This window comes from Rhinolophus hipposideros (genome assembly GCF_964194185.1).
Source record: "Rhinolophus hipposideros genome assembly, chromosome: 1".
Taxonomy (NCBI): domain Eukaryota; kingdom Metazoa; phylum Chordata; class Mammalia; order Chiroptera; family Rhinolophidae; genus Rhinolophus; species Rhinolophus hipposideros.
In genome coordinates this window covers 94,148,997-94,175,559 of record NC_138047.1, presented here as the reverse complement: position 1 = coordinate 94,175,559, position 26,563 = coordinate 94,148,997, and the positions used below count along the sequence as shown (strand labels likewise).

The following is a 26,563-nucleotide window of genomic DNA, read 5'->3' as shown; positions in this document are numbered from 1 at the left end:
AATCCCGGTGGAGTTAACATATAGCAAAAGAAAAAAACACACAAAACTGACATCATCTTCACTAAATTCCGTAATAGACTATCCCTATGAATCCCAGAATCTGAGCAGTTTGGACTAAAACCATCAATAACAACAAGATCACATGGGAATAGCAGTTTGGAGGAGCAAGCACAGAGAAAGTAAGGAGGAACTGTAATGGTCCTAAGAGCCAGAGAACCCAGAATTTGCCGGCATGCGCTCAGCCCCAAAGAAGGAGTCCACACTAGTGGTGGCAAGCTCAGCTGGTGATCCAGGGCATCAGGAAGGCTCCGTTCCTTGCTGAAATCTAGGGGAGAATCCCTTTCCTTGCCCCTTCCAGCTCAGGGACCTCCCACAGTGTGTGGCTTCCTCCCTCTTCAAAGCCAGCTACCATTGGTGGAATCCTTTTCTCATCCAGTCACTCTGACACTGACTCTTTTGCCTCTTCCACTGTTAAGGACCCTAGTGATTACACTGGGCCCACCCAGGTAATCTAGGATATTTTTCCTATAGTAAGGCCTTGCTGAAATGCAACCTTAATCCCACCTGCAATTTTTAATTCCCCTTTGCCATATAATATGCATAAATTGTGGAGATTAGGACATGAATATCTTTGGGGGCGATTCTGCCTTCCATACTTTCCCTCTGAGATTAGTTACGTGACAAGGTTGCCTGCTTTCACTTGTCTTATTCTGTACTGTACTGTGGAGCCTAGCCAGTGCAGTACGGCAGGAGAAAGGTAAAAGGTCTGAGGGTGGGAAAAGAAAACTCATTGTTTACAGATGACAAAGTTATGCATGTAGAAAATTCAAAAAAGAATCTACCCATATTAGAATTATTAAGTGAATTTTGTAAAGTTTATATTAGAAAATTTAGAAAGATGCCACTTACAGCAGCAGCAGAACATCAGAGTTCTAGGAATAAGTCCAACCAAAAATGTGCAGGGTCTCTACACCGAACTGTAAAAGTATTGAGGAAAATCTGCAGCGAATGTGACAAGATGCCCACACACTTGTTAAACTCTGAGTGGTAGGTTAAGTGAGTGTTTTTATATTCTCTGTTTCTCTGTTATTTTCCATCTTTCAATTTTTTTAAAATAAGCTTTTATATGGGAGCACATTTACATGAATGCTTTGTTTGTCACCTTTATTAATTAGCTAGGGCCGCCATAACAAAATACCACAGACTGAATGGCTTAAACAAATTTGTTTTCTCACAGTCTAGAGGTTGGAGTCCAAGGTCAAGGTGTCAGCAAGATTGGTTTCCGGTAAGACCTGCATCCTTGGTTTACAGAAAGCTGCCTTCTCACTGTGTCCTCACATGGCCTTTTCTCTGTGCACTCACATGTCTGGTGTATCTTCCTCTTATAAGGACACCAGTCCTTTACGATTAGGGCTCACCCATTATGACCTCATTTAACAATTCTTTAAAGGCTCTATCTCCAAATATAGTCACATTGGAGATTAGGCCTTCAACATATGAATTTGGGGAGGACCCATTTCAGTCCATGACACCACCCAAAGTAAAAAACATTAAGTACCTACGTATGACTTAGTCTCTAATGTAACCAACACCAGCCTCTACCTTAACCATTACTGTAGTCCCAGCCACCTTAGTATTCCATCGTATTCCTGATGGAAGACTGACAGTAGGGACACCCACCTCTAAATATTTTCTGAAGTGTGGTCTGAGAGGCTTCTTAATAACGTGTAGGAACTTTTCAACCTGGATTTGTAATCGTTATTTTGACTACTGAGATAAATGTCTTGCTTACTTACTGCTGGGCTGTTGGTTCTGTTCTATGCAGTTGTGAACCCAAACCATTTACTTCTCAGTCGTGGCAGATACATGAATTTGCTTTAGCCCTTTTTTCATTTCCTTTATAAAATCCCAGCTCCTGAGTGGATAACAGTTTGTATGATGGCTATAAATCACTCACTGACTTCAAACATTTACTAAGTACTCACTGTGTGCCAGATTCTCAGAAAGGTAGTAGGAATACAAAAATCAGGAAGATTCAACTCTTGGATTTACTCTTCAAATACTGCTCAAAGGAGTAAGGAAAATCTGCAAATGGTAATAGGTCTAAAATCAAATATTTTCTAAGGAATAATGTCCTTCCTAATCTTTGTATGTCCTACACGTGCACAGGTCTACCTTCGCCTCTTAGATTGTAAATTCCTTGCCTGCAAGGGAGGGAAAATAAATGCTTTGTAAACTAAATGCCTGACTGCCTTTGACTGGAGCTCACAACATTTTTCTTATTTATAGTAGGAGCATGTTTTCCACATCTAGACTTCTCTTGGGCTGTGGAGGGTATGGCTTTCATTCAGCCTCTTGACCCATGGACCAAGTAGTGTGAGTATATCACGAAAATGCATTTATCTAAGCAAACTGCGTTATTAATCAGCATCATTTTATTTAGTACATTTTAGCCTGCTTCAAAATCCATGTAGAGTTATTTGAGAAAAATTCTTAAGCTTTAAAGTTTTTGTTCTAAGTAATGCAATAGATGAAACTTCTGTCATTTCAAAATATTATACACTTATGTTCTAATATTGCTTATCTTCAATAAACTGAAGTTATGCCACAGTTCCCTCTTGACCAAGAGTTTGAGATTGGAATAGACCTATATTTAAGTCTTGGTTCTGCCCCTTATTAGCTCCGTGTTCTTGTGCAGGTCTCACAATCTCCCAGAGCAGCTTTCTCTCCACGTGTAAAATGCACGAGCTAATAGTGATGGCAGGTTTGTAATGAGGATGAAACAAGGTGTTTTGAGACAAGTGCGGTACAAGTTCTGTTAGTTATAGATGAGGTTTCCGTCCGAGAAGCTGTCTCTGTGTATTAATGGCATGTTTGGATTTTTGGTTTTAGATGATATAATAAGGCATGCATCCATGTTTTGGGGCTTGGGGGCACTGCATAAAGGGAGTATGTGCACACACAAATTTCTAGATTTGACATCGTCTTTCCTGGAGCACGGTGACCGATTTGGAATCAAAAGGCTATTTTAAAGTTTTTTGTTGTGTGACATGAATTGATTTGGGATTGAAAGAAAAAGATCCCTGAGGTCACCAGGTGATAGTTTTATCCAAACCTGACTCCCTGAGAAACTAAGCAACATTTCAAAAGATTTTTGTTCAGAATCCTGACACCAGTTCCAGCCCATGAAATGCTAACCTGGCAGTTGGTGACTGGTGCCTCTGCATGTCGCCTGTGGGTTCTTTTAGACCTGGAAATGGAAAGCATGTGATACCAAAACAAGGCAGCTAATCTATTCTGTAAGCAAAGAGATGTGTTTATTTTTCCTTTGACTCCAGGAGCCCTGGCTGCTCCTCAACTCTGGTTACACCATTCTCACCTGACAGTCAAGGCTTCAGAAACCATTGCAGCCCTCTGAAACAGCAGAAAAATCCAGTAGCCTCTCCCGAGTCAGAAAGTTGTATAAACATCGGGCTGATCCCTGGCCTCCGAACTGGTTTAACCAGATTCAGTGACACTCATGGCTGAAGGCCTGTCAGGGTGAATAAAACTGCCTTTTATCTCTCAGTGTAACCTTGGGAATAATCCAGAAAGCTATTTTACTCTTCGGAGTGTTTGTTTTAAATTGTGGTACTTGAAGGTAATCAGGAACTGCATTTAAACCATGGTGCTGGTTTAAACCAAGGTTGCCACTACCTTTGCAAAGTGTTTAAGCAATCGAACATCTAGCTACACTTGCTATCCGTGAGGAGTTGGAAATGCATAATTCCCTGAATCTCTAGCTAAAATGCTGCTCATTTACTGGATAGCATCCACCCTAATACGTTTTGAGGGCAAATATTACCTTTAAGTTTGGAAAGTCTGTGGCTCAGAGAGGACAACTTATTATCGCTGACGTAGAATTTGCAATCATCGATAGAGGAAGGCAATAGAAAAAGCCTTTGACTCTGAAGAACTGGAAGGGTAGCAGAATATTCCATTCCCAAATATGCCACGTGAGCATAAGAATTACGCCAAAGGCAATTAAGAAGAAGCACACACAAGGAAAGCTCTCTGCCTATTTGCCTAAAAGCAGGACATAATTTGTAAAGATGTTTGCTCCTCTCCTCTCTATCAGGAAGGACAGAAGTTAATCAGTGGAGACAATTCTAGACCCTCATCAGCCCAGAGAGGGCACCAGAGGCATCTACATAACAAACCTTACTAAAACTGACCTTGATCTACCATTAGTTTCCCCATATATTTGCCTTTCCACAATTTGCCACCCCTAGAAGCACTAAGTCCTTCTCCTTTGTCTTATCATTCTCAAAAAATTTGTTTATCTTTGTTAAGATGCTATATAAGCCCAAGTTCTAATCACCCCTTTGAGTTGCTCATCTCCAAGTGTTTCTATGTGTGTGTTTGATGCAGTTAATAAGCTAATAAACTTATGGTTTGGGTTTTTTTTCCTTTGTCTTAATCTGCCTTTGTCTAATTTAAAGGGCCTTAGCAGGAGAGCCTAAGGTGGGTAGAGGAGAAAGATGAAGTGGAGGATAGCAGGCAGATTGACAGGAATTGTGGCAGGGGAGAGTGGAAAAAAGGGTTAGCTGGTCTTGCCTGGAAAGGGGCTTCAATACATATTCATAGACATGTATCCATCCATTTTTATGGCCGCAGCCATAGAGCATTACTCGGCATCCTTGGTTGTGACTGATAGAACTAACCCCATCTCAAACTGGCTTAAGGAGATAAAGGAATTTGTGACTCTTGTAACTGAAAACATCAGGCTTGGCTGGATTTAGGTGCTCACATGGTATCATCACACATTCCTGTCTTAGTTCTGCTTGCTTCTTATTGACTTCTTGCTAACGCTGGTGTAAGTTTGGGGAAACACTGTCACCAGCCACTTGGTTATCCCAGTGAAGAGAGTCTCTATGATACTGTATTATTTGCCCCAGTTCTTCACCCCTTCCTGACCCATGCCCTTTGCCATGTAATTTTACAGTGCTTGGCCACGTGACTTGCTTGAGCCAACAGAATGAGGTGGAAGTGACAGTGGCAGCTTGAAGCCCAGGCCTCTAGAAGTTTGTCTGTTTCTCCCAGCTCTCTTGTGCTTTCATCATTTCTGAGAAAGAAGTGCCAGGCTGGCACCCTGGTTCCAGGAGTGTCTTAGTTCATTAAAGCTGCTATAACAACATACCATAGACTGGATGGCTTAAAAACAGCAGAAATCTATTGCTCACAGTTCTGGAGGCTGGAAGTCCAAGGTCAGGGTGATAGCACGGTTGGGTGAGGGCTCTCTTTGGGTCACTTCTTGTGTCCTCACATAGCAGAAGGGACTAGGGAGCTTTCTGGGGCCTCTTAAAAGGGCACTAATCCTATGCATGAGGGCAACCTAATCATCACCTCAAAACGTTCTAATTCTATCACTTTTGGGGGTTAGGGGTTTCAACATATGAGTTTGTGTGTGGGGGGTGGACAGAAACATTCAGATCGTTGCAAGGAGGATACAAGACTCGTGCAGAGATGAGTTATCCCAGCCTGGGTGAACCTGGACCAGCCCCCCACTAGATGCATCACCTAGCCCAGGAAAGGCTGGAGAGCAGAACCCTCAGAAACATAACAAACCAGTATTGTGAATGCCACTGAGATGACAAAAATCTAATTCTTATAGTCATTCCAGCCATTCCCCAAGTCCCCTGCCCAAACCCAAGAAAGTCCTTATGGTTCTTTGTACCTCTCAAACTACATGGGCTAAATTGGTGAGGGTTGGCTTCCCAAAGAAAATCTGGGTTCTAAGACAAACAAATGAGAAACAAAAACTCATAGACACAGACAATAATTTAGTGGTTACCAGAGGGTAAGGGGGTGGGGGGTGGGTGATGAGGGTAAAGGGGATCAAATATATGGTGATGGAAGGAGAACTGACTCTGGGTGGTGAACACACAATGGGATTTATAGACGATGTAATACAGAATTGTACACCTGAAATCTATGTAAATTTACTAACAATTGTCACCCCAATAAAATTAATTAAAAAAAAAAAAAAGAAAATCTGGGTTCTGTAACAGAAGATAGAAAAGTGGGTCAGGCAGCCACTACAAGTGGCTTCAACCACTTGTGGGGGCGGGGGTGGATAGGAGAGCTTTTATCCTATTAACAAAGTCAAGGAGTGAGACATCCTGGTCCCTATGGGAAGCTCTCTAGTTTGTCCACATCCTGTGGTGGAGCAGTCGCTGAATTTGAGCCTGTCTTAAGGGCATAAAAGATTGTACTTTGACAGAGGACAAGTGTCATGGGTCTATCTCTGCTCAGGCCTCAAGGGGCCTACTTTCAACTCTGCTATGTGTTTCCTTTGAGAATCCTGCTACATCTCCGCTTTTCTCTGCTCAAGGATTTTCCTGTACAAACTAAAAATATTATTAGACAAATGAAACATTTATAACACTTCATATTCATATCCTCTTCAGCCAATATTCAACCTATACTATTTACTATACATGTCTGAATATAAGATGAGTGTTTTTCTCCTCAAATTATCCCCCAGAAAAGAGAGAACTGCCTTATTTTTGAAACCTTCCAAGTATGTCACTGTAAGGGGTGCTCTCTCATTTCCCTTATTTGGACAGCCTTTGTTGTACTTTTACAGTTTGGGGAGGCTGACCTGTAAAGGTTGCAAATCTTTGAGCTGCTTATAGAGCTCATCTCACAGAATCAGAATTATTTAAGAGACAATAAGAAAATATAGATTCAGTAACTATTTTTGGTATGATTTCTTGAATTCAATTTGCAAGCTTTGTAAACAAGTCCTTTTTAAAGATCACAAATCTCTACCTATTATTTAAACATTTTAAAATAGAAGTGTTAATGAGAACTTGAGAACTAGTAGGTCTTGAGATAAAATTTCCAAAAGTTTCGTTAGACATGGGTCCAGACAGTTCCCACTCCTAAAGATGAAGAGGTGCCAATATCGTGTGTTGGACCACTTGAAAAGGGGATTTGTATGTCAAAGACCAGTTGCTACAGTGCAGGTAAAGGATTTGAGTGAAACCAGTGCGTGAAATATGCATGGAAAAGAGCAGTATTTCTAAATTAATATAGCGTAGTATTAAATGTGTAAGGTTAAACATGTATAAATACCATCAGTTCTTTAAATACTGTAAGGAGATATTTGACTATTTCATCTATAATAGTATATGTGTGTTTACTGCAGCTATATAATAAGTCTTGAAATTGGTTAGATTCCTCCCACTTTTATTATTTTGCAACATTGTTTTAGCTTTTCTAGTTCCCATGACTTTCCATATAAATTTCAAAATAATATTGTCAGAATTTACAAAAATCTGACTGGGATTTTGATAGAAATTGAGCTAAACCTGTATGTGCCCTAAACTTGGGGGGAATTGACATCTTTACCGTGATGAGTCTTCTAATCCATGAACTCAGTATGTCTCTACATTTATGTAGATCTTCTTTTGATTTTTTTATCTACATTTTGTAGTTTTCAGCATATAAATCCTGTACAAGTCCCAGTTCACTTCGAGCAGTTGTAAGTGGTATTCTCTTTTTAATTTTGGTTCACGTAGCATTGCCAGTATTTAAAAGTACAATAGGTGTTGTATGTTTATCTGGTATCTTGCAACCTTGCTGAACTCAGCTTAAACTAGAATTATTTTCGTAGATTACTTGGGATTTCCTACATATATAATCACGTCAGACACAAATAGGTGCAGTTTCCTTTCTTTACAATATATAAAATGTCAACAGATATGCAACTATAACGGTGCAACTATAAACATCGAAAAGGTAGATGACACTGCCTCTGATTTTGAAAAGAGGATGGTTTCATCAAGGGCAGATACTTCAGCTATTTTTATAGTCAGCTGCTGTAGGTGGTGATGCTGTTTTTTGGACTTAAACCCGACGAAACCTTTGATCCAAAGAGTCGTCTCATCTCCTGGCTGTAGTCTTATGACAGGACGGTGCTTAACAGGTGCTAAGGGTGAGGCAGAAAATAGATGAGCTTATTGCACAGGTCCAACACGTCGCCTGCGAGCCGCTCCCTCCAGCGCCACGGACTGCTCCGCTGCAGCCCAGGGCGGGCCGCGACTGCGTTTGGGGGCGTGGCCTGCGCCCCGGGGGCCGCAGCTCCTCCGAGGCGCGCGGGGGCGCTCGGAGTTTCTGCGAGTCGAGGCGGCGCTCTTTCTCAGCCGCCTTGTTTCTTGGACTGAGGCTTTCGGGACGGCGGCGGGAAGATGGCGGCCCTCAGAGACCGGCTGGGAACCGTGGAGGCCGAGGGGCACGCGGGTCGCCAGGGGAGCTCGGGAGTGGAGGTGGTGCTTCCCTCCGATCCCGCCACCCCCGCCCCGTTGTGCCCTCACGGTGGGTCCGTGTCTGGGCTCAGCCTGGCTTGTCGGGCGCCTAGGGGCGTGCGTTAGCCTTCAGCCTCTTCCCTACCGTGTGTGATGCCTAGAAAACGCTCCTTTCTCGGGAAGCTGTGTTTTTCAACTTACTTTTAACACCGTCGTAGAAAGTCCTCACTGTGTGGTTTTGCCTCTTTTTTTTTTTTTTTTTTAATGGGAAGAGGCAGAGGCTAGGCAAAGGGGATGCATGTTCTCGAGTAATTCCCATTGCCAAGTACTTGGGCATTTCGTTTATGGACTTGCTATTTCTTCAATCAAAAAGTGTCAGGGAGAACGATAGAATGAATTCTTGCGTAGAAACCAGAACCAGCTTTTCTCTAGCTTGGGAGAAGGCGTGTCCAACTCTAAAAGCTCAGCTTCTCACTGAAAGGATAACTGAACTGAGGTGGTCAAGTGCTCGCTTCTCTGGACCCACACCTTGTTTTAGTCTCAGGACCCAGGCTGTTCACCATGTAGATAGCCACTATCCTGACAATAGCATTTTCTTTCTGGAGAGACCAGTTTCCAAAAACGACTGTTTAAATAGTCAGTGCTGGGGCAGGCGGGTGGCTCAGTTGGTTAGAGCAGGAGCTCTGATCAGCAGGTTTGCGGTTCAGTTCCCGCATGGAGGGGGGGCTGTGCCCCCCTGCAACTGAGATTGGTGGACAATGAATTGGAGCTCATGGGCCCTGGAGAAACACTTCCCCAATATTCCCCAATGTAAAAAAAATAAAAAATAGTGCTGGAAAGTCGTGACTTTGAAAAAAAATTCAACATTTTAGTGGATTTAGTTAAGAAAAATCATGCATACAATTAATACAAGTTTTATTTAAAAGTGGTGAAAAGTAGGAACTTGATGTGGATGACTATTGTTTGACATGTTTTTTCCTATTCTGGAACTAGGACCCACTCTTCTGTTTGTAAAGGTGAGCCAAGGGAAAGAAGAAACTCGGAGGTTTTATGCCTGCTCAGCCTGTAGAGATAGAAAAGATTGTAATTTTTTTCAATGGGAAGATGAAAAGGTATATTAACTCTTTGGATGTGTATTTATTTTTGATGTATGTATGAGATAAATCTTTTTTGTGTGTGGGGAACTTGTTTAATTTCTTTTTTCTAATTAAAGTTTATTGGGGTGATAATTGTTAGTAAAGTTACATAGGTTTCAGGTATACAATTCTGTAATACATCACCTATATATCTCATTGTATGTTCATCACCCAGAGTCAATTCTCCTTTCATCACCATGTATTTGGAGATAAATCTCTTAAGAGATGAAGATACTATGTTTTTTGTTTCGAGAGACTGGAGTTCATACTTACTCTGAACTGATTTTGTTACTGATATCTTAAATTACTGCCTCAAAGACTTAGTTCCCATTAGGTCTTTCTGAGGTGTTAGTATTGAGTTTTCAAATATAGATTTCTCCCTAAAGAGTCTAGGTCATGATCATTCCAGCAAGTGTTTTAGAAAAACACTTTTTTTGAACATTTTCATTGAACATCATTTATTAAACTACTGGGTGACTGATGAAGGCACGTAGAGATATACTTATGAGCTGGATATCCTCTTGGACTCAGTTCCAATGAAAGTTTCTGAAAGTTTTGACTAGAACATTTTCAGCTTTGTTAGGTTTAGTAGAAAAGAGTCTTGCATACTGCTCTTTTGCAGAACCTATTAAGATCAAATGTGAGTTAATCTCTCAGTGCTTTAATACATTGGGTACTACTCTAGGATGTTCCCAGTTTAATGTTTTTGGGATTCCCCCCCCCCCCCCGAAATGAGTGCTTGTTTGTAACTTTGAGCTGCTTGAATTTCTAGCTTCTTGATGTCAGAATGTGATACTAGTTTTTCTAGGGCGGTAGCAAGTTTGGTGGCTTCTTCAGTGGCTTTTGTACTCTCTTTCAGTTGTCAGGAGCTAGACTTGCTGCCCGAGAAGCTCTTAACCGAAGATGTCAGCCTCCTCTGTCCCGAGTGCTGTGTGTGGAAAGGTAATGATGTGGTGTCGATTTTATTTGTTATCCTGTTGGTTCCCCCCCTGTGCTTTTAAGTTTACTTTAATTAATTAATTTATTTATTTGTATTGTGGTAAATATATATGTAACATAAAATTTGCCAACTCAGTAGCATTAATTACATTCATGCAACCATCACCACTATTTCCAAAACTTTTCATCACTCCAGATAGAAACTCTGTCACCATTAAGCAATAAATCCCCATTCCACCTCCCCCCAATCCCTAGTAACCTGTAATCTACTTTTGTCTCTATGAATTTGACTATGCTGGGTACCTCAGATGAGTGGAATCACCAATATTTGTCCTTTTATGTCTGGCTTATTTCATCTACCGTAACGTTTTCAAGTTGTGGCATATGTTAGAATTTTATTCTTTTTATGGCAGCAATATAATATTCCTTTGTATATATACACCACATTTTGTTTATTTATTCATCCATCAATGGACACTGGGTGTTTCTACCTTTTGGCTATTGTGAATAGCGCTACAACACACATCAGTGTATAAATATCTGTTTGAATCCCTGTTTTCAGTTCTTTTGCATATATACCTAGAGTGGAATTACTGGATCATGTGGTTAAATACTATGTTTAATTTTGGGAGGAACTGTTTTCCACAGTGACTGCACCATTTTACAATGTAGGAGGGTTCCAATTTCTCCATGTCCTTGCCAACACTTATTATTTTCTGTTTGTTTTTTGTTCGTTTGTTTGTTTGTTTTATTATAGTCATCCTAACAATTATGAAGTGGGATGTCATTTCGGTTTTGATTTTTTTTTTATTTTCCTAATTACTGATAATGTTGATCATCTTTTCATGAGCTTTTTGGCTATTTGTATATCTTCTTTGGAGAAATGTCTATTCAGGTCCTTTGTCCATTTTTAACAGGGTTTGCTTTTCGTTGTTAAGTTGCAGGAGTTCTCTTTATGTTCTGTCTGTTACACCCTTAGCGGATGATTTGCAAATATTTTCTTCCATTCTGTAGATTGTCTTTTCACTTTCTTGATGATGTCCTTTGATACACAAGAGTTTTTAACTTTGATGAAGTCCAATTTATCAAATTTTTCTTTTGTTGCTGTGCTTTTCTTATAACTAATAATCCATTGCCAAAGCCAATGTTGTGAAGATTTACTGCATGTTTCTTTTCTGAAATACTGAAAGAACCAAAAAATTTTTTTAAGCTATAAACATCTATCTTTTTTTTTTTAATCTGCATTGTTAAAATGTTTTATTGGGTGAACTAGAATTGAGTCATAGATTTAATTCTTTGGCAAACTTGGGAAAAGAATTCATCCCTCTCCCGTGTCATAGGCATTTGCTCTATATGCTGAGAGAAGTTGCTTAAGAATCTCCTGGCCTTGGTTGCTGATGACAAATAGGCTTTTACTCTTATGGCTACTCCTTCTGCCTATGTGGGCTGCTGTGTTTAGAAGACTGCTGAGGTCTCATCCAGGCTAAGAGGAAAGGATTGCTGAGATCTAATAAAGATGTCTTCCTAATCTTATTAGTAGATTTTCAATTCCTTTGATGGAGGAACTTTTCTTAAGATAAATGGATGACCTCTTAACCAAAGTACTTAATCTGTGATGTCTACTTAATTTATGGGAATTCAATCCACAGCAAAAAATGTCGAAAAGGGAAGTAATGTAAATTCTGCACTAGGAGGAGCTGGGAACTAAGCTCGGTGTTTTACAGGAGATGTTAATCCTGGTGAGGTGGTTTACTTAGATGAGAACATTGAGGCTTGGAGAAGTTAAGTAACTTGATCAAGTTCATACGACTGGAGTTGACTGAGCATTGATTCAAACTTATGCCTCTGATTCTGAAACGCTATTTTAAAGATGAAAGCACAGAATAATTAACATATGATGTGTAGTGATTTAATTTAAGGAGGTGGTATAAGGGGGTGAAATATAAGGAGTTATATAGAATTATCGTAATGAGATTATCCTAATGAAATAAAATAGAATATCGAAGAGGCGGAAAGTAGAAAAACAACACCCATGGTTTCTCCTTTTGTACCCGTTACATTGGTCTTTTTGTAGTATTTCCTCCAGGCCTTTTTCTCCTGTGCCAAGGTTTATTTGTTTTACCAGGTTGTAGTCATAATGTGTACATTGTTTTGTACTCTGCCTTATCACTTTTATCTGATAAGCATGTTTTTCATGTTATTACATAAGGATATTGGTGATTCAATTAAATTCTGTAAGAAGAAAATCTAGGTAATCTTGTTTCCTTGCATAATAAAATTTTAGTCTGGAACTAAAACACTGTTCTTATCTTTGTACTGCCAGAATATGGTTTTTTGATAATAAAGAATTTTTTTTGAAATTCATATCTCATACTAATTAGGATATAAAAACCATGGCTAAAATATGAAGTATTAAAGAATTTTCAAAAGGTTGTTAGTTTGGGCAGCTTATAAAGATCATTTACCTTACAGAATCAGAATTATTTAAAAGAGAAAAAGAAAATATAGTTTCTGGAAGACTCTAAGGCCAGAATTTTATCTGTGATCTACTGCTGATTCTTGAGAGAATGTCTTAAAATAATTTTCGATATCTTAAATCATCTGTGACTCATGACTTGGGATTTGTTGCCCAAGCCACCATCCAACCATCCATCCATTTATCCATCCATCCACCCATCCACCATCCATCCAGTCATTTACTCATTCTTTGTTGAGGGCTCAAAAAGAACTTAAAATGCTAGTCATGAAGTTGAGATACATTCAAAGATTCTACAATGCAAAGATTGACAGTATTGACAGAAAAGGCTCTAGGAAAGTCAGAAGCATTACAGCTAACTTGTGCCCTAACTGATTGATACAGTTTAAGGACATGGTATTTGAACAGGTTTTGGAGGGTGAGTAGAAGTGTAAGCTTTTTGAAATACATTGATTTCACTACGTCACTTTGTAATTGATGCTCTTATGATTTCTTATATGCTTTCTGGGGAGTAAAAAGTTTGAAATCAGTCAGTCCTCTAAAAATTTAAAATTTTAGCTTTTTAAAGTCAAAAGCTGGCTAACTTATCTATTCTGTTACTAATTACCTATTCTGTTAATGTATCTTCAACTTACTACTAGCAGTTCATTCTTGTGTGTATATGGACCTAAGGATGATGTACCATTACTTGAGATTGTAATTGTTTTCTAATTTAACTTTATACAACTCATTTATAAGTTCCCTTTTTTCAAAAACTACTGTATTTGAAAGTATTAAAAAGTATTTAAACATTATACCTATTCTATGAAGCAAACTTTTCATATGCTGTTGTGAAGTAACAATAGCTTTTCACTGACTAATTTATTTTTGAAATTGTCAGAAAGGAACGATGTTAGCTAGCAAGATAAATTGACCTTTGTTACTTGATTTTTATTATGGAACTGGCAGTGCTACACAGACTTCTGGGTTCTACAGAATAGGATTTGGTATTCATTTTTCTAATCTCAGTCTGTGAACCATATTTTGTATTTCATTAATGTTCAGTTGACAGATTTACATTTTATGCCCGAGTTTGGCTTTCCTTATAGTTTTTAGCTGCCTGTTACGCTCTGAAATGTGTTATTCTATTATGTACTACATTGGCACCTTTATTGTGACCTGTGAAGTCTTAGGGAAGATATATTTTCATGCTAAAATCATTATTTATGTGCATCTAGATAGTTTAGTTGATAGTTCATTTGGTTACGTTTTTTTTCAGAGCTCATTTAAACTCAGATTTTCAAGGTCTGCTATTAGGGAAATGTTATAAACATAATTTGTCTACTCCAGGAAAGGCAAATGGAACATCAAATGGAGATCAATAAAAATGACATTTCAAAATGCTAGCCTGCAATTTGTGAATCATGCTGAGCCATGCGACAGAATGAATTTCTTTTCCCCCTGGAGTATGTGTAGTAAGTACAAATAAGGGAGGGAACACTGAGTAATCCCTAGCTCTTCCGAGTCTCTTGTTCTTGCTACCAAACTTTCAAAAAACCTTGAGTCTGAATGTTAAATTCAAAGAAGTATAGTTGGATGATTACGATGTGATTAGGAATAGAGAGAAATATGCACAAGATCTCAGTTTATCTTTTGTCAAGAGAAAGTTGATAAGCAGTAAAGCCTTCTGAAGGACAACTTTGACAAGGCACAAAGATATGTAAGTGGAGGTTCATTTAACAGTGTTCTTCTTTTAAGAGTAATCAAACTTAGTACCTTAAGTGCCTGAAGATAGTCCTACATAGTGAGTGAACTGTCCCACTAGACGCCACGAACCCCTCGTTGCCTTGAACTTTATTTCATCTCTTCCTGGTGATTTTGCAGCTTCTCTGGCCTTTAGCTGTTGCAGAACCTGGTACAACTTCATCTCCGTGGGGACCTTCCTTCTCCTTTTTCCTCTGAAGCCTTTGATTGTTGTCGTCGTTCAACGACGAGTATTTACTTCTCTCATATCAAATGTATGCTCTGTTGCTCTGTTTGGGTGACTGACTGCATGTACAATGACTTTGTTTTTTGGGACTGAATCATAGGGTGATGGCTGTGACACTCCACCTGTAGTTCTAGCTATGCCCGGTACTGCATCGAAGAGATGCAGTCTGAAGAGCTGGGACCAAGTTTGCACATGGGCGGCAAGTTTGCACAAGTTTGCACAGACCTCCATCAGGCTGATGGCAATTATAAATCATATCTCAATATCACGGATTCTAAAATGTGAAAAAATATTCTTCTTAGAAGTGATGAAATAGGATGGTTGATTTTGCTTTGTGGTGCAATCCGACAGGCTGTCTTTTAATGGGTGGATTGAGTCCCTTTTCATAGTGGATCTAACAGATATGCTTGGTCTTAGTTTTGCTGTATTATTTTATACTCTCTGTTTTTATTACTTTTTGTTCTCTTTCCCTATATGGTCTGCGTTTTCTTCGCTTTTCCTGTTTTAATGTATATTTCTTCTGTATTTTTGTTGTAAGGGGTGCCTTTGTAGCTTTCTATACCAGATTTAATCCTTTAATTTTTCAGATGGTCTTCATCCATCTAAAAATGACAAATAATGAACCTCGTATATTTCTTCCTATCTCTTTCTCTGCAATCACTGTCCAATTTTAGATGATTATTTCTTTTTAGGGTTAACCTTTATAGCTTTGAATATTGCTTATAACCCTTTTACTTGATTTTTCAGTTTTAAATTATGTCTTTTGGCCTATGGCTAACACATAAGAAAATTGGTACACTTACACTACTTGCCACTTTCTCATCCCCTTCCCCTAAACTTATATTTAAATGTGTATTGTTTATGTTTTGTACTGTAATTATAATACCCACATTTTGTTTTTACTCTGTGGTTAAATGGATTCAGTACTTACTGATAGCCCCTTGGATGTAATCTTTTCATTCATCTATGGGGCTGAAATTCATCCTTTAGAAGTTTTAATTATTTTTTTAAAGTCTTTTATTAATAAAACAATTTTTAAATCAAAATTTGTATGTGACTATCATATGATTTCATTTATATGAGATGTCCAGAATGAGCAAATTTTTAGAGCTAGAAAGAGTATTAGTAGTTTTTAGAGTCTGGGGGTATGGGGAATTGGGGGGTGACTGCTGATGGGTACGAGGTTTCTTTCTGAGATGATGAAAATGTTCTGAAATTATATTGTAGTGTTGGTTGCACAACTTCGAATATTCTAACAAACCACTGAATCATACACTTTATAAGGGTGATTGAGTGAGACGTGAATTAAATTTCAATAAAGAAATCTGTATGTAGCAGCAATAGAATCAAGTAGTTCTGTGAGATTTTAAAGCACCTGTCTCCACCCATGCATTTTTCCCTCTCCAGAAACAACCCCAGTCAGCTCTTCTGGCTAATTCTTTTAGAATTTACCTTCCTATCTGTGAAATACAAAACATACATGTCTTCCTACTTCTCGATTTATCAATGTTTGGAATTGTCCTTTTATTTCATATGGCAGATGAAGATTTATCTTTCCCTTCTCTCTTTGCTCTCTCCCCTCCACGTCGTCCTACCCCCAGCTAGAATCTGTACCCTTTTTATACCCCATTCTTACATGTTTATATCATAACTTGGGTTAGACTCAAAATTTAGTATTTGCAATATTGTAACCATAGAAGTGCTGCTAATAGCTGGACCATGAGAAATAAATCAATACCATGAAAATTCTTTCCTACGCAGCTTTTTGTTTTCCTTGGAGTTAATAGCAGTCTTGGATTTTCTGTTGTAGTTGCTATTAGTTATTTATGTGCTTATCACAGATTCAGCTGCAGACCCTCTGCTAGTCGTCGGAATCCTTTCAGAACATTCAGATGTAGCGTCATCTGCTTAGAGAAATCTGCCTGTGGCCTTTAAAAAGGCTCCAGTCTGGAAGTTGCCCTTTCTACCTGGCACCCAGCTGCCCAGCAGGTTCTTCACTGAGGACCCAGCTTATATGACTATGTAACCTGAGTTCTTCCAAGTCCAAAATCAAATATTTGTTCATGATAAAGATTCTCAAGAAACTAAGAATTGGTGGGAACTTCCATAACCTGATAAAGGGCATCTAAGAAAAACCCATCGCTTTTCACCATACTGATAAAAGACTGACTGCACATCTCCTAAGACTGGGACGCAGGATGTCTACTTTCATGGCTTCTATTCAACCCTGACTGGGGATCCTAGCCAATTCAGTAAGTCCAGATTCAGGAACAGGATTGCAATGAAAAATACAAAAATTACTAGAGAGAAAGAGACCACAATCTTATGACTTTTATTATAGTATATTGTTATAATTCTATTATCAGTTGTTGTTGTTAGTCTCTTACTGTGCCTAATTTGGAAATTAAACCTCATCACAAGTATGTATGTATAGGAAAAAACACAGTATATACGTGTATATGTGGGGTTCAAGACTCTTCACAGTTTCGGGCAGGCATCACTGAGGCTCTTGGAATGTATCCCCCGCAGATAAGGGAGGGCTGCTGTAAGCTGGGCAGCTGTACCACTCACTCACTTGTTCCCTTCTCTTACTGTTCACTGTTTGGGCTGCCAGTTATCCAGTATCTTAAAACAGGGGTTTCATATGTTTTCTGTTTAAAACATTTTTTGACGGCCAGGATAGTAAATCTGGTCTGTGTTACTCTCTCATGGCTGGATGTGGAAGTCTTGGACACTTAACATGTAATAAGGAAAGGTAACTGTAGTAAATTTAGTATTTCTAGAGTGTACTGGTTCTTTCCACTTGCATTTCATGTCTTAGGGGCTACTGACTGACATTCTTACTTTGAATTACTATAAAAGTTTCTTCTAATGTTTAATATCGCTCTCCTTTTTCTTTCCAGTCATAGATAAAGCTGTCAAAAGAACAGTTATCATAGGAATAGAAACACTTAAATTTCTGGTACAATAAGCTTATTTCTTACTATAGCCATTCAGAATATCTATTTGTCACTGCCCTGGGTGCTTTGAAGTGAAACTGTGTTTAGAAAGAAAAAGTTTCAAAACCCCCTTTGATTTTACGTTAAGTTCACAGTCTTTTACAGTACAGTTTCAGAGTTTACTTCAATTGAAACCATACGACTTCTCAAACTAGAAGAATCCATTAGTGTACTATTTGACGTGCTTAGATTTAGACATTTATGAGCCTCGGTAATCTTACTCTGATTTCTTAGCTGGTGTAGCATGTACAAAATCAGCAGTGCTTAAAACATACTAACCGTGATTATTTTCTCTCTTTAATCATCTCTAATAAAATGAAAAGAGAAGGAAGAAACCCAAAGTGGTGACTTTGCAATCAGACGTAAGGATGACTTAAAAGAAATCAAATGGGATATGCGACATCGCTTTGTTTTTAAGGCTTTCAATATCATCTTGCTGTTTGGGGGATGCGCTTCTCAGAACTGTCTCTGTCAGTACTGCTAAGAATAGAGGAACTTTGTAGGAATGTTTTTTCTTTTAGGAGGTCATTTTTCTTGCCAAGTATGCCATAGAACTTGAAGAATGATCTTAAATTCTCATTTTAAAATGACTGTCATACTGAGCCAGACTATTTAACGCTTGAAAGTTAGAGCGCATGGATTTGTCAATAAATTTAAACGTGATAGTAGTCTCCATTACGACTAAGTTGTTTGAGTAATATATTATATTCACATTTTAAATGGATATTGATCTTCATTCGGTGACTGAATTGGAGCATCTCAATTCTTATGAAATTGCTGATTCTCTTCCACTTTGTAGACATGCAGCCAGACATAAATTCTAGCCAACACTGCGTAAATTTTTCTTACCTTTGCTTCCTCCTGCAGTTCTCTTTAGGAAACAGTAATTCTTTTTGCATACTAAAAATCGCAAAAATAAATTATCCTTAAGACAACAAACTTAAAATATCTTATTTTGTTTTTTGTTGTATCTTGAAGGTACGTGAAGTTCATTGAGCTGCCATTGTCTCAGAGGAAATTTTGTCAAAAATGTCAGCAGTTGCTGTTGCCAGATGACTGGGAGAAGCATCGTGAGCACCAGGCAGTGGGTGATATTTCTATCGCCCAGTTAAAAAGGCCCAGTCAGCTCCTTTATCCGTTGGAAAACAAGAAGACACATGCCCAGTATTTGTTTGCTGATAGGAGCTGTCAGTTCTTGGTAGACCTACTTTCTACCCTTGGGTTCAGAAGAGTACTGTGTGTTGGAACACCAAGGTATGTTGTGTGATTTTTTTTCAGAACGTCTCTTCGCACTACTATGTAAACTATAAGAAAAAATTATCAAGTTCCAGGATATAGCATTAAGCTTTGGGTATACAAGAAAACATAAAGCCTGGTCCCTCTGAAGGAGTTTGCAATCTACCAGAGGTGCCAAAAAAATGGATACAATCGGTATATATTGAATATTACAGTAATACAGTGTTACCCGCTATGTATTCCAGTTGAGATAAATCTTTATAGATTTCAGATATATGATAGGGATTCATTCTGATTTGATTCTTAAATTATTTATAATTTTATATGTCTCTGTTTCAGTTAAGTTCTGCCTTTTAAAAAATGTTTGCAAAACTGGAACTGGTTATATCTGCCAAATTCTCTTCACTGTTGCATTGAAATATTAGAAATATCAGGAGAACATTGAGGGAGGTTTTTTGTTTATTTGCTTATTATCTATGGCATTTGTAATTTCTTATGAAATTTGCTTTCACTAATTACTTTAGGTTACATGAGATGATCAGGTTGAAAGCATCAGGTGACAAGAAGTCTAACATGAAAAGCCTTTTATTGGATATTGATTTTCGGTAGGTTTACAAAGTGTATTTATTCTCCTTCATTGTCTCCTGTTTCTTTTTAATGTTTTCCTCTTTTTAATTTTTTATTATCTGCTATAATCATAATTAACATTTAGAAGTAGTAATTTGTTACAAGGCATTTTTTTAGTCAAAGAAACTCCACATGTAATCTTCCATATTTCAAACAGAGGCAGCAGATTTCTCTTTTTTACTAGTGTGCTTCCTAAATTTTCCCTATGAATGTGTCTAGTTGTTTTTAGTTTGTAATTTAGAGATAAAGTCCTATTGAATGAAATTTTTTCTGATATACTTGTTTTCAAAGAGAATTCTGAACTTTCATCAAGATGTTTTAAGTGTGATAAGATATTTATTTTAATATCTTTACCAGATGCTGTGCATATTGTATTTCACTGGACGAAGCCTGAAGTGAAGGGAGTGCTAACTAGGGAAATAGACAGGTCCCAAGGCAGAGGATTAGCAAACAGATAAGCTTTGTGGGAGAGCTTCAAAATTAGATGACATATGATATGTTCGGACAAAGGGAGATAAGACAGAAAGAGGACCATACCTTGAATCTCTCCCCTGGTGGTAATTTAGAAGATACAGACTTTTTATTGTAACCCTAGATGGTCAATACGTCCATCCGCAGTCGCTGTGGTTCTGTAAATTTGAAGTACTTTACCTAGTTTCTGTAGTTCCTTGAATACCAGGAGTTCACGGTTGAGTCTATAAGACACTGTGTTCTTAGCATCTTTTACTTGTCCTATGCATTGAAGGAATCAGGCTTTGTGGTTCTTTTTCTTTAATCTGCTAGAGTCCGTTTCGCCAATATTCCAATATTTGTTGGAGACAATCTATGAAACTGCATATGCTTTTTCTCGCTAAAAACAAGGCAGGCAGATTTTTAAAGTGTAAAAAGTCACAATAAAAAGTGTAGCTGTGAAAATAATTCATTTTTCTTTAGATTTCCAAGTCATCTTTAGGTCGTCTAAAATAAGCAGCTACATTCCTCAAAACTACGCCACACTTTCTGAAGCACTCAGCCCTTGTCAATGGGACTAGCGCAGTTTATTATTTATTATTACCTGCTTGGTGAGAGATCCTCAGCAAAAGGGAATTCCATAAGGACAGTACAGAGTTCTTCTTAAAAATCAACGCAGTTTCTTTTTCTAAATTGAGATATAATGCACTTAAAATTTACCATTTTAAGTGTATATTTCAGCAGTTTTTGGTGTAGTCACTATGTTTTGTAACTGTCACCACTGTTTAATTCCAGAACACTGAAAAGCAGCTCCTTCGTCACTTCCCCTGACAACCACTGATCTGTTTTCTGTCTTTATGGATGTGATTGTTCTAGTTGTTTTATATAAACAGGAGCATACAATGTGACCTTTGTGTCTGACTTCGTCACTTAGCATAAGATTTCCAGGATTCCTCCATGTAACAGTATTTCATTCCTTTCATGGCTGTTATAATAGTCCACTGCATAGATATATTAATTTCTTTTTTTAACTACCATTTTTCCCCCTAAATTATTATTGTTAAATTATTATAAATTTATTATTTTAAAGGTAGAAGTTTAACTTTTGGGTTCTTATTATAACAATATTAATAATAACTGGTATTTATTGAGGACTTTTCATATGTGTTTTAACTCATTCAGTCCTCACAATAGCCCTATAAAGATACATACTATTATCATTCTCATTGGCCGGATGAAAAAACTGAGTTACAAGAGGTTAAATAACTTGACCAAAGTCACAGTTTATAAGTGGCCAAGTCAGGATTCAAACCCAGTCAAGCTGTCTCCAAAAATTAAGTTATCCTCTGGAAATAACTGCTTTTGTATATGAGCCTTTCCATTTCCCTCATCACCCTTCTGTCTTTCCCTTTCTGCATCTATCCCCCTGCCTTGTTCGACAATGGATTTCAAATGAGTTAATAACTGGTTTTCATGTTATTCATATACTAATTAGAATAAGGCGTTCATATTAGTCAGGAATATTTCTTTCATTAGAGTCTTGAAAATTTGTTTATGTCGAAGAACATGTGATGGTTCACATTACTGGAGTGTAGGATACAGCAAGCTGCGGTCCGATCAAGGTCCTGGGTCTCACACAGTGTGGTGAGGGCTCCGTCTTTCTCTCTCTGCCTCTCACATCTGTCTTCCCGTGTGTATTGGCTTTATTCTACACACAGCTTCTTTCATACGACCAGGGACTTTGGTGGGCAGCACTTTTAGCTTACAAAGCCTCAACTTAACTGCCCAGTAGAAAGAGGCAGTCTTTCCTGAGAGCTCCAGCAGCAGAACTCCAGGAAGTACTTCTCTTTGCTTGGCTGAAATCAAGTGGCCATTCCAGAACCATCACTGTGGCCTGGCAGACAGTGTGTTGTGGCCAGCCCCTGGCCAACTGCAGAAGTAGGTTCTCCATCGGAAATAGGTATTTAACTGAAGGAGGGGAAAGATGGGTGCTGGAGAAACAAACAAATCATGTGTCCACAACCGAATTATTTAAGCCAATTTAGTATATCAGTTATCAGAAGCACTAAAATTCCTCCTGTCGGCACTTTACTTCAGTGAAAATGGTACCGTACTGTCTTTCCGATACCTACTTCTTTGAAGTTACATTATAAATTATATAATGACTGTGATTTCATTAAAGACAAGCTTCTCCCAAGCTAATTGTGGTGGACTAGTTTATACACAAAGGAAAAAATCATAGTATTTCATCTCAAAGAACTTGTTCAACTTCCAAGGATCCGTGGTTTACTTTTTTTCCTTTTTAAGGAAACATGATCTTTAATTCTGTTACCCAGAACATTCTGGACTTTGGCTTTTTAGAACTTTTTTATGCATATACAAATTTTAAAAAGTAGAATCATAACATATAGTCTTTTTTCCCCACTTGCTGTATTTTAGGAATATTTCTTTTTTTTTTAATTGAGATACATTTCACATACATAAAATAGTGGTTTTTAGTATTGATCATAAGGTTGTGCAACCATCTCCACTATCTAATTCCAAAACATTTCCATCACCGTTGAAAGAAACGCTCTCCCAAGAAGACTGTCTCTTCATGTCCTCCTCCCCTAACCCTTAGCCACCACTAATCTACTTTCTGTATGGATCTTCTTACTCTGGATATTTCCCATAAGTGGAATCATATAGTATGTAGCCTTTAGTGTCTGGCTTCATCCGTACATATCAGTACTTCATTACTCTTTATGGCTGAATAATATTCTATTATGTGGATATACCAAATATTCTATTATGTGGATGTACAGTTGATGGATATTTCGGTTGCTTCCATTTTTTGGCTATTATGAATAATGCTGTTATGAACATTCATGTCCAGGTTTTTGTGTGAACTTGTTTTCATATCTCTTGGGTATTGAATTGGATTGCTGGGCTGCCATAATAAAATACTGTCAACTGGGTAGCTGAAACAGCAGAAAGTTATTTTCTTAGTTTTGGAGTCTAGAAGTCCAAGATCAAGGGGGTCAGTAGGTGTGATTTCTGAGACTTCTTTACTTAGCTTGCAGGTATCTGCCTTCTCACTGTGTCCACATATGATATTTCCTCTGTGTGTGCCTATCCTGGTATCTCTTTGTGTGTGCAAATTTCTTGTTCTTATAATGACCCTAGTCACATTCATTAGGGCCCATGATAATGACCTCATTTTAACTTAATCACTTCTTTAAAGACCCTGTCTCCAAATACCATTGCATTTTGAGGTACTGGGGATTAGGGCTTCAACATATGGATTTTGGGAGACACAATTGAGGCCATAGCTGAGTCGAATCTACCTAGGAGTCGAATATTTTGGTCATATGATAACTCTGTTTTTAACTTCTTGAGGAATTGCCAAACTGTTTTCCAAGATGACTGCATTTTATTGGTAGCTAATGATGTTGAGCATCTTTTCGTGTGCTTATGGGCTATTTGTTTATCTTCTTAAAGATATGTCTATTCAGTCCTTTGCCCATTTTTTAATTAGTTATTTGTCTTTTTATTGTTGAGTTTAAAGAGTACTTAATATATTCTATATACTAGGCTCTTATCAGATATATAATTTGCAAATACTTTCTCCCATTCTGTGGGTTGTCTTTTCACTTTTGGTGGAGTCCAAACCATTCTCTTTTTAATTTGGGTGCTTGTATTTAAGATATCATATCTAAGAAACTATTGTCTTATCCAAGGTAATGAATATTTACACCTGTTTTCTTCTAAGAGTTTTTAATTTTAGGTCTGACATGTAGATTACTTATTTTGAGTTAACTTTTTATATATGGCGTGAGGTAGGGTTCCAGCTTCATTCTTTTGCATGTTGATATCCAGTTGCCTTGGTACCATTTGTTGAAATGATTATTCTTTTACCATTGAATTGTCTTGGTACCTTACTGAAAACCAAATGACGAAAAATGCACGAGTTTATTTTTGCACGCCAAATTCTATTGCATTGATCTTTGTCTATCCTTATGTTAGTTCCATACAATCTTGATTATTGTTTCTTTGTAGTATGTTTTGAAATTGGAAAGTGTGAGTCTTCTAACTTTATTCTTTTTTAAGATTGTTTTGGCTATTGTGGGTTCCATGCATTTTCATATGAATTTTAGGATCAACTTGTTGATTTCTACAAAAAAGACAGTTGGAAATTTTACACAGAGATTGCATTAAATTTGCAGATCAATTTCTTTAAATGATATTTTGTAGTTTTCAGTGTACAATTCTTGTACTTCATTTGTTAAATTTATTCCTAAATATTTTATCCTTTTTGTTGCCATTGTAAATTAAATTGTTTTCTTAATTTCATTTTGTATTATTCGTTGCCCCGATTTACTTTTTTAAAAGTTGTGGTAAAATGCACATAGCATAAAATTTACCATGTTAACCATTTTAAGTGTGCAGTTCAGTAGTGTTAAGTTCATTCACATCATTGTGCAACCATTCTTCTGAACTCTTTTTCATCTTACCTGATTTAATTTGAAAGATTTAAATGAACCCTTAACTCTGTTGCCTTAAATGCTGTACCTTGTAGTTTTTACCTTTCTTGAGCCTGTAGTTGAAATCTCTTGGTCAGAGTAAGGAATAGGAGATGTGGATAAAGTTATTTTATAGCTAATGGAATACACTGATACTTTTTTCTTTTCACGTCTATAGATTTTCAGGTCTATAGACCTGTGTGTGTGTGTGTGTGTGTGTGTGTGTGTGTGTGTGTGTGTGTGTGTGTTGCCGAAGGTGTGGTACTAAAGATATCCTAGCTTAGTTAGTTTCTTTGATATCTTACCCTGTTACTGAGTCAGTTCTACAAAAGGTCAACACTGGGTGTTAAGAGAGAGCTGGTTTATTGAAACATATGAGTAGCCAGAATTAACTCAGTTTGTTGCCTGTATTTAGAGTATGATGGAGTGTAGTTGGTTCACATTTCTCACAAGGACCACAGTGAAATCAGGAAATAATTCATGTGTGGTTACTTCTGGCACTTTGACTTTGGTTCGTTGTTGCCCTGCAAAAGGCCTGTCCAAGACTGCAGAGAACTGCCTCAGCTCCAGTGTTCTATGTGTATGTGCTATAAATAATTCTTTTTTGGGTGGTCTAAGATACGAAGTTAACATTTGCTAAGATGGATTTATATATGCTCTAATTTTAGCATGAAAATGTGAAACTCTATTTGGCAAACTTCATCCAAATAAAGTTATATCAAAAAAATGAATTTCTTGGGTTCACTTCAGGAACTGATTTTATTCAGCTCTTGAATAAATTTCCTGTGTGTAGAGCATGTTTCACAGTTGGTAACTGACTCATTTAAAGAGAATGAATGGCCAAATTAAATGAATGTCCTTTTGAGCAGTTTTCAAGTGCATGCATTTCTGATTGGTTTTGTTTGCCTTATTCAATGGAGAGAATAATTCTTTGTGGCTAGTTTCATTTTAAGGGTAATGTTGAGTGATTTTTCATAATTTAAGATATGAATAATTATGCTCCCTTGTTTGTATTTCATGGAAACCTAGAGCTGAAATCTAGGCTTTTTTCTCTCCCCGGCTCTGCCCACTACTGCTCAGAAAGTTTTGGACAACTGTGCTGTGTTGAATGTTATGTAAATAAAATTTTTTTTTTTAATATTTAAAAATGGCTTGTCATTGTGAAGCAAAAAAAAAAGTAGAGAGACGGTAGAAATAGATTTAAAAAGGGAATGTATTTTTTTTTTCTTACACAAAGCAATGCAAGAGAGAAGAAAACCTTAAATGATAGCTGACTCACAGCTATAATAGTATTGATATGGGTATATGTAAATTAAATAACGGAGCTACATACATACATATATATATATATATATATGTATATATATATAATCAGCTATTTGGAATTTAGTTAAATAGGAAAACATTCATTTGTTAATGGCAATTGACATTGTCCCACAGTTTTTGGAATGCTCATTAAGTTACAGTATATTGTTTAAATATTTTTCAGTTATCCAAACCTTTTCTTTTTTTCCTCAGTGCAAATTTATGTTTTATGAAATCAGCAGATGTACTAGCAGTGTCTTAAATAATATTAAGGGGTATTATAATGAGAATGGTGAACAACTATCCTCTATCTCTACAGAACAAGAAGAAATGGGTTTAGATTATAGGAGGGGAAATTTTGGTTGGACATAAACATAATTCCCTAATATTAGGGACATTAAGACATAAATCTTGGTAGCTGATATTTATTAAAATAATGATACCAAACATTTCAGTATATGCTGTGTAGCTGGTATCACATTAAGCACTTTACATTCATTATCATTTATTCTTACTAAATCCTATGATGTAGAAACTACTATGTTTCAACATCTACAAGATTGTAGATGAAGAAACTGGGGTTCCGGTAGGTTAAATAACTTAGTAAGGTTTCACAGCTAATAAGTGAAAGAC

At 37.4% G+C, this 26,563-nt stretch overlaps 1 protein-coding gene across 1 annotated transcript in view; it reads left to right on the top strand.

The window, feature by feature from the left end:
• The first annotated feature begins 8,214 nt into the window (after nucleotides 1-8,214).
• Nucleotides 8,215-26,563, top strand: part of ZCCHC4 (zinc finger CCHC-type containing 4) — a 40,570-nt gene continuing 22,221 nt past the window's right edge. The window contains 5 exon segments of the mRNA XM_081079702.1: nucleotides 8,215-8,361; nucleotides 9,285-9,403; nucleotides 10,287-10,369; nucleotides 18,789-19,064; nucleotides 19,571-19,651. Coding sequence (XP_080935828.1) covers nucleotides 8,235-8,361; nucleotides 9,285-9,403; nucleotides 10,287-10,369; nucleotides 18,789-19,064; nucleotides 19,571-19,651 — 686 coding nt within the window. The 5' untranslated portion in view covers nucleotides 8,215-8,234.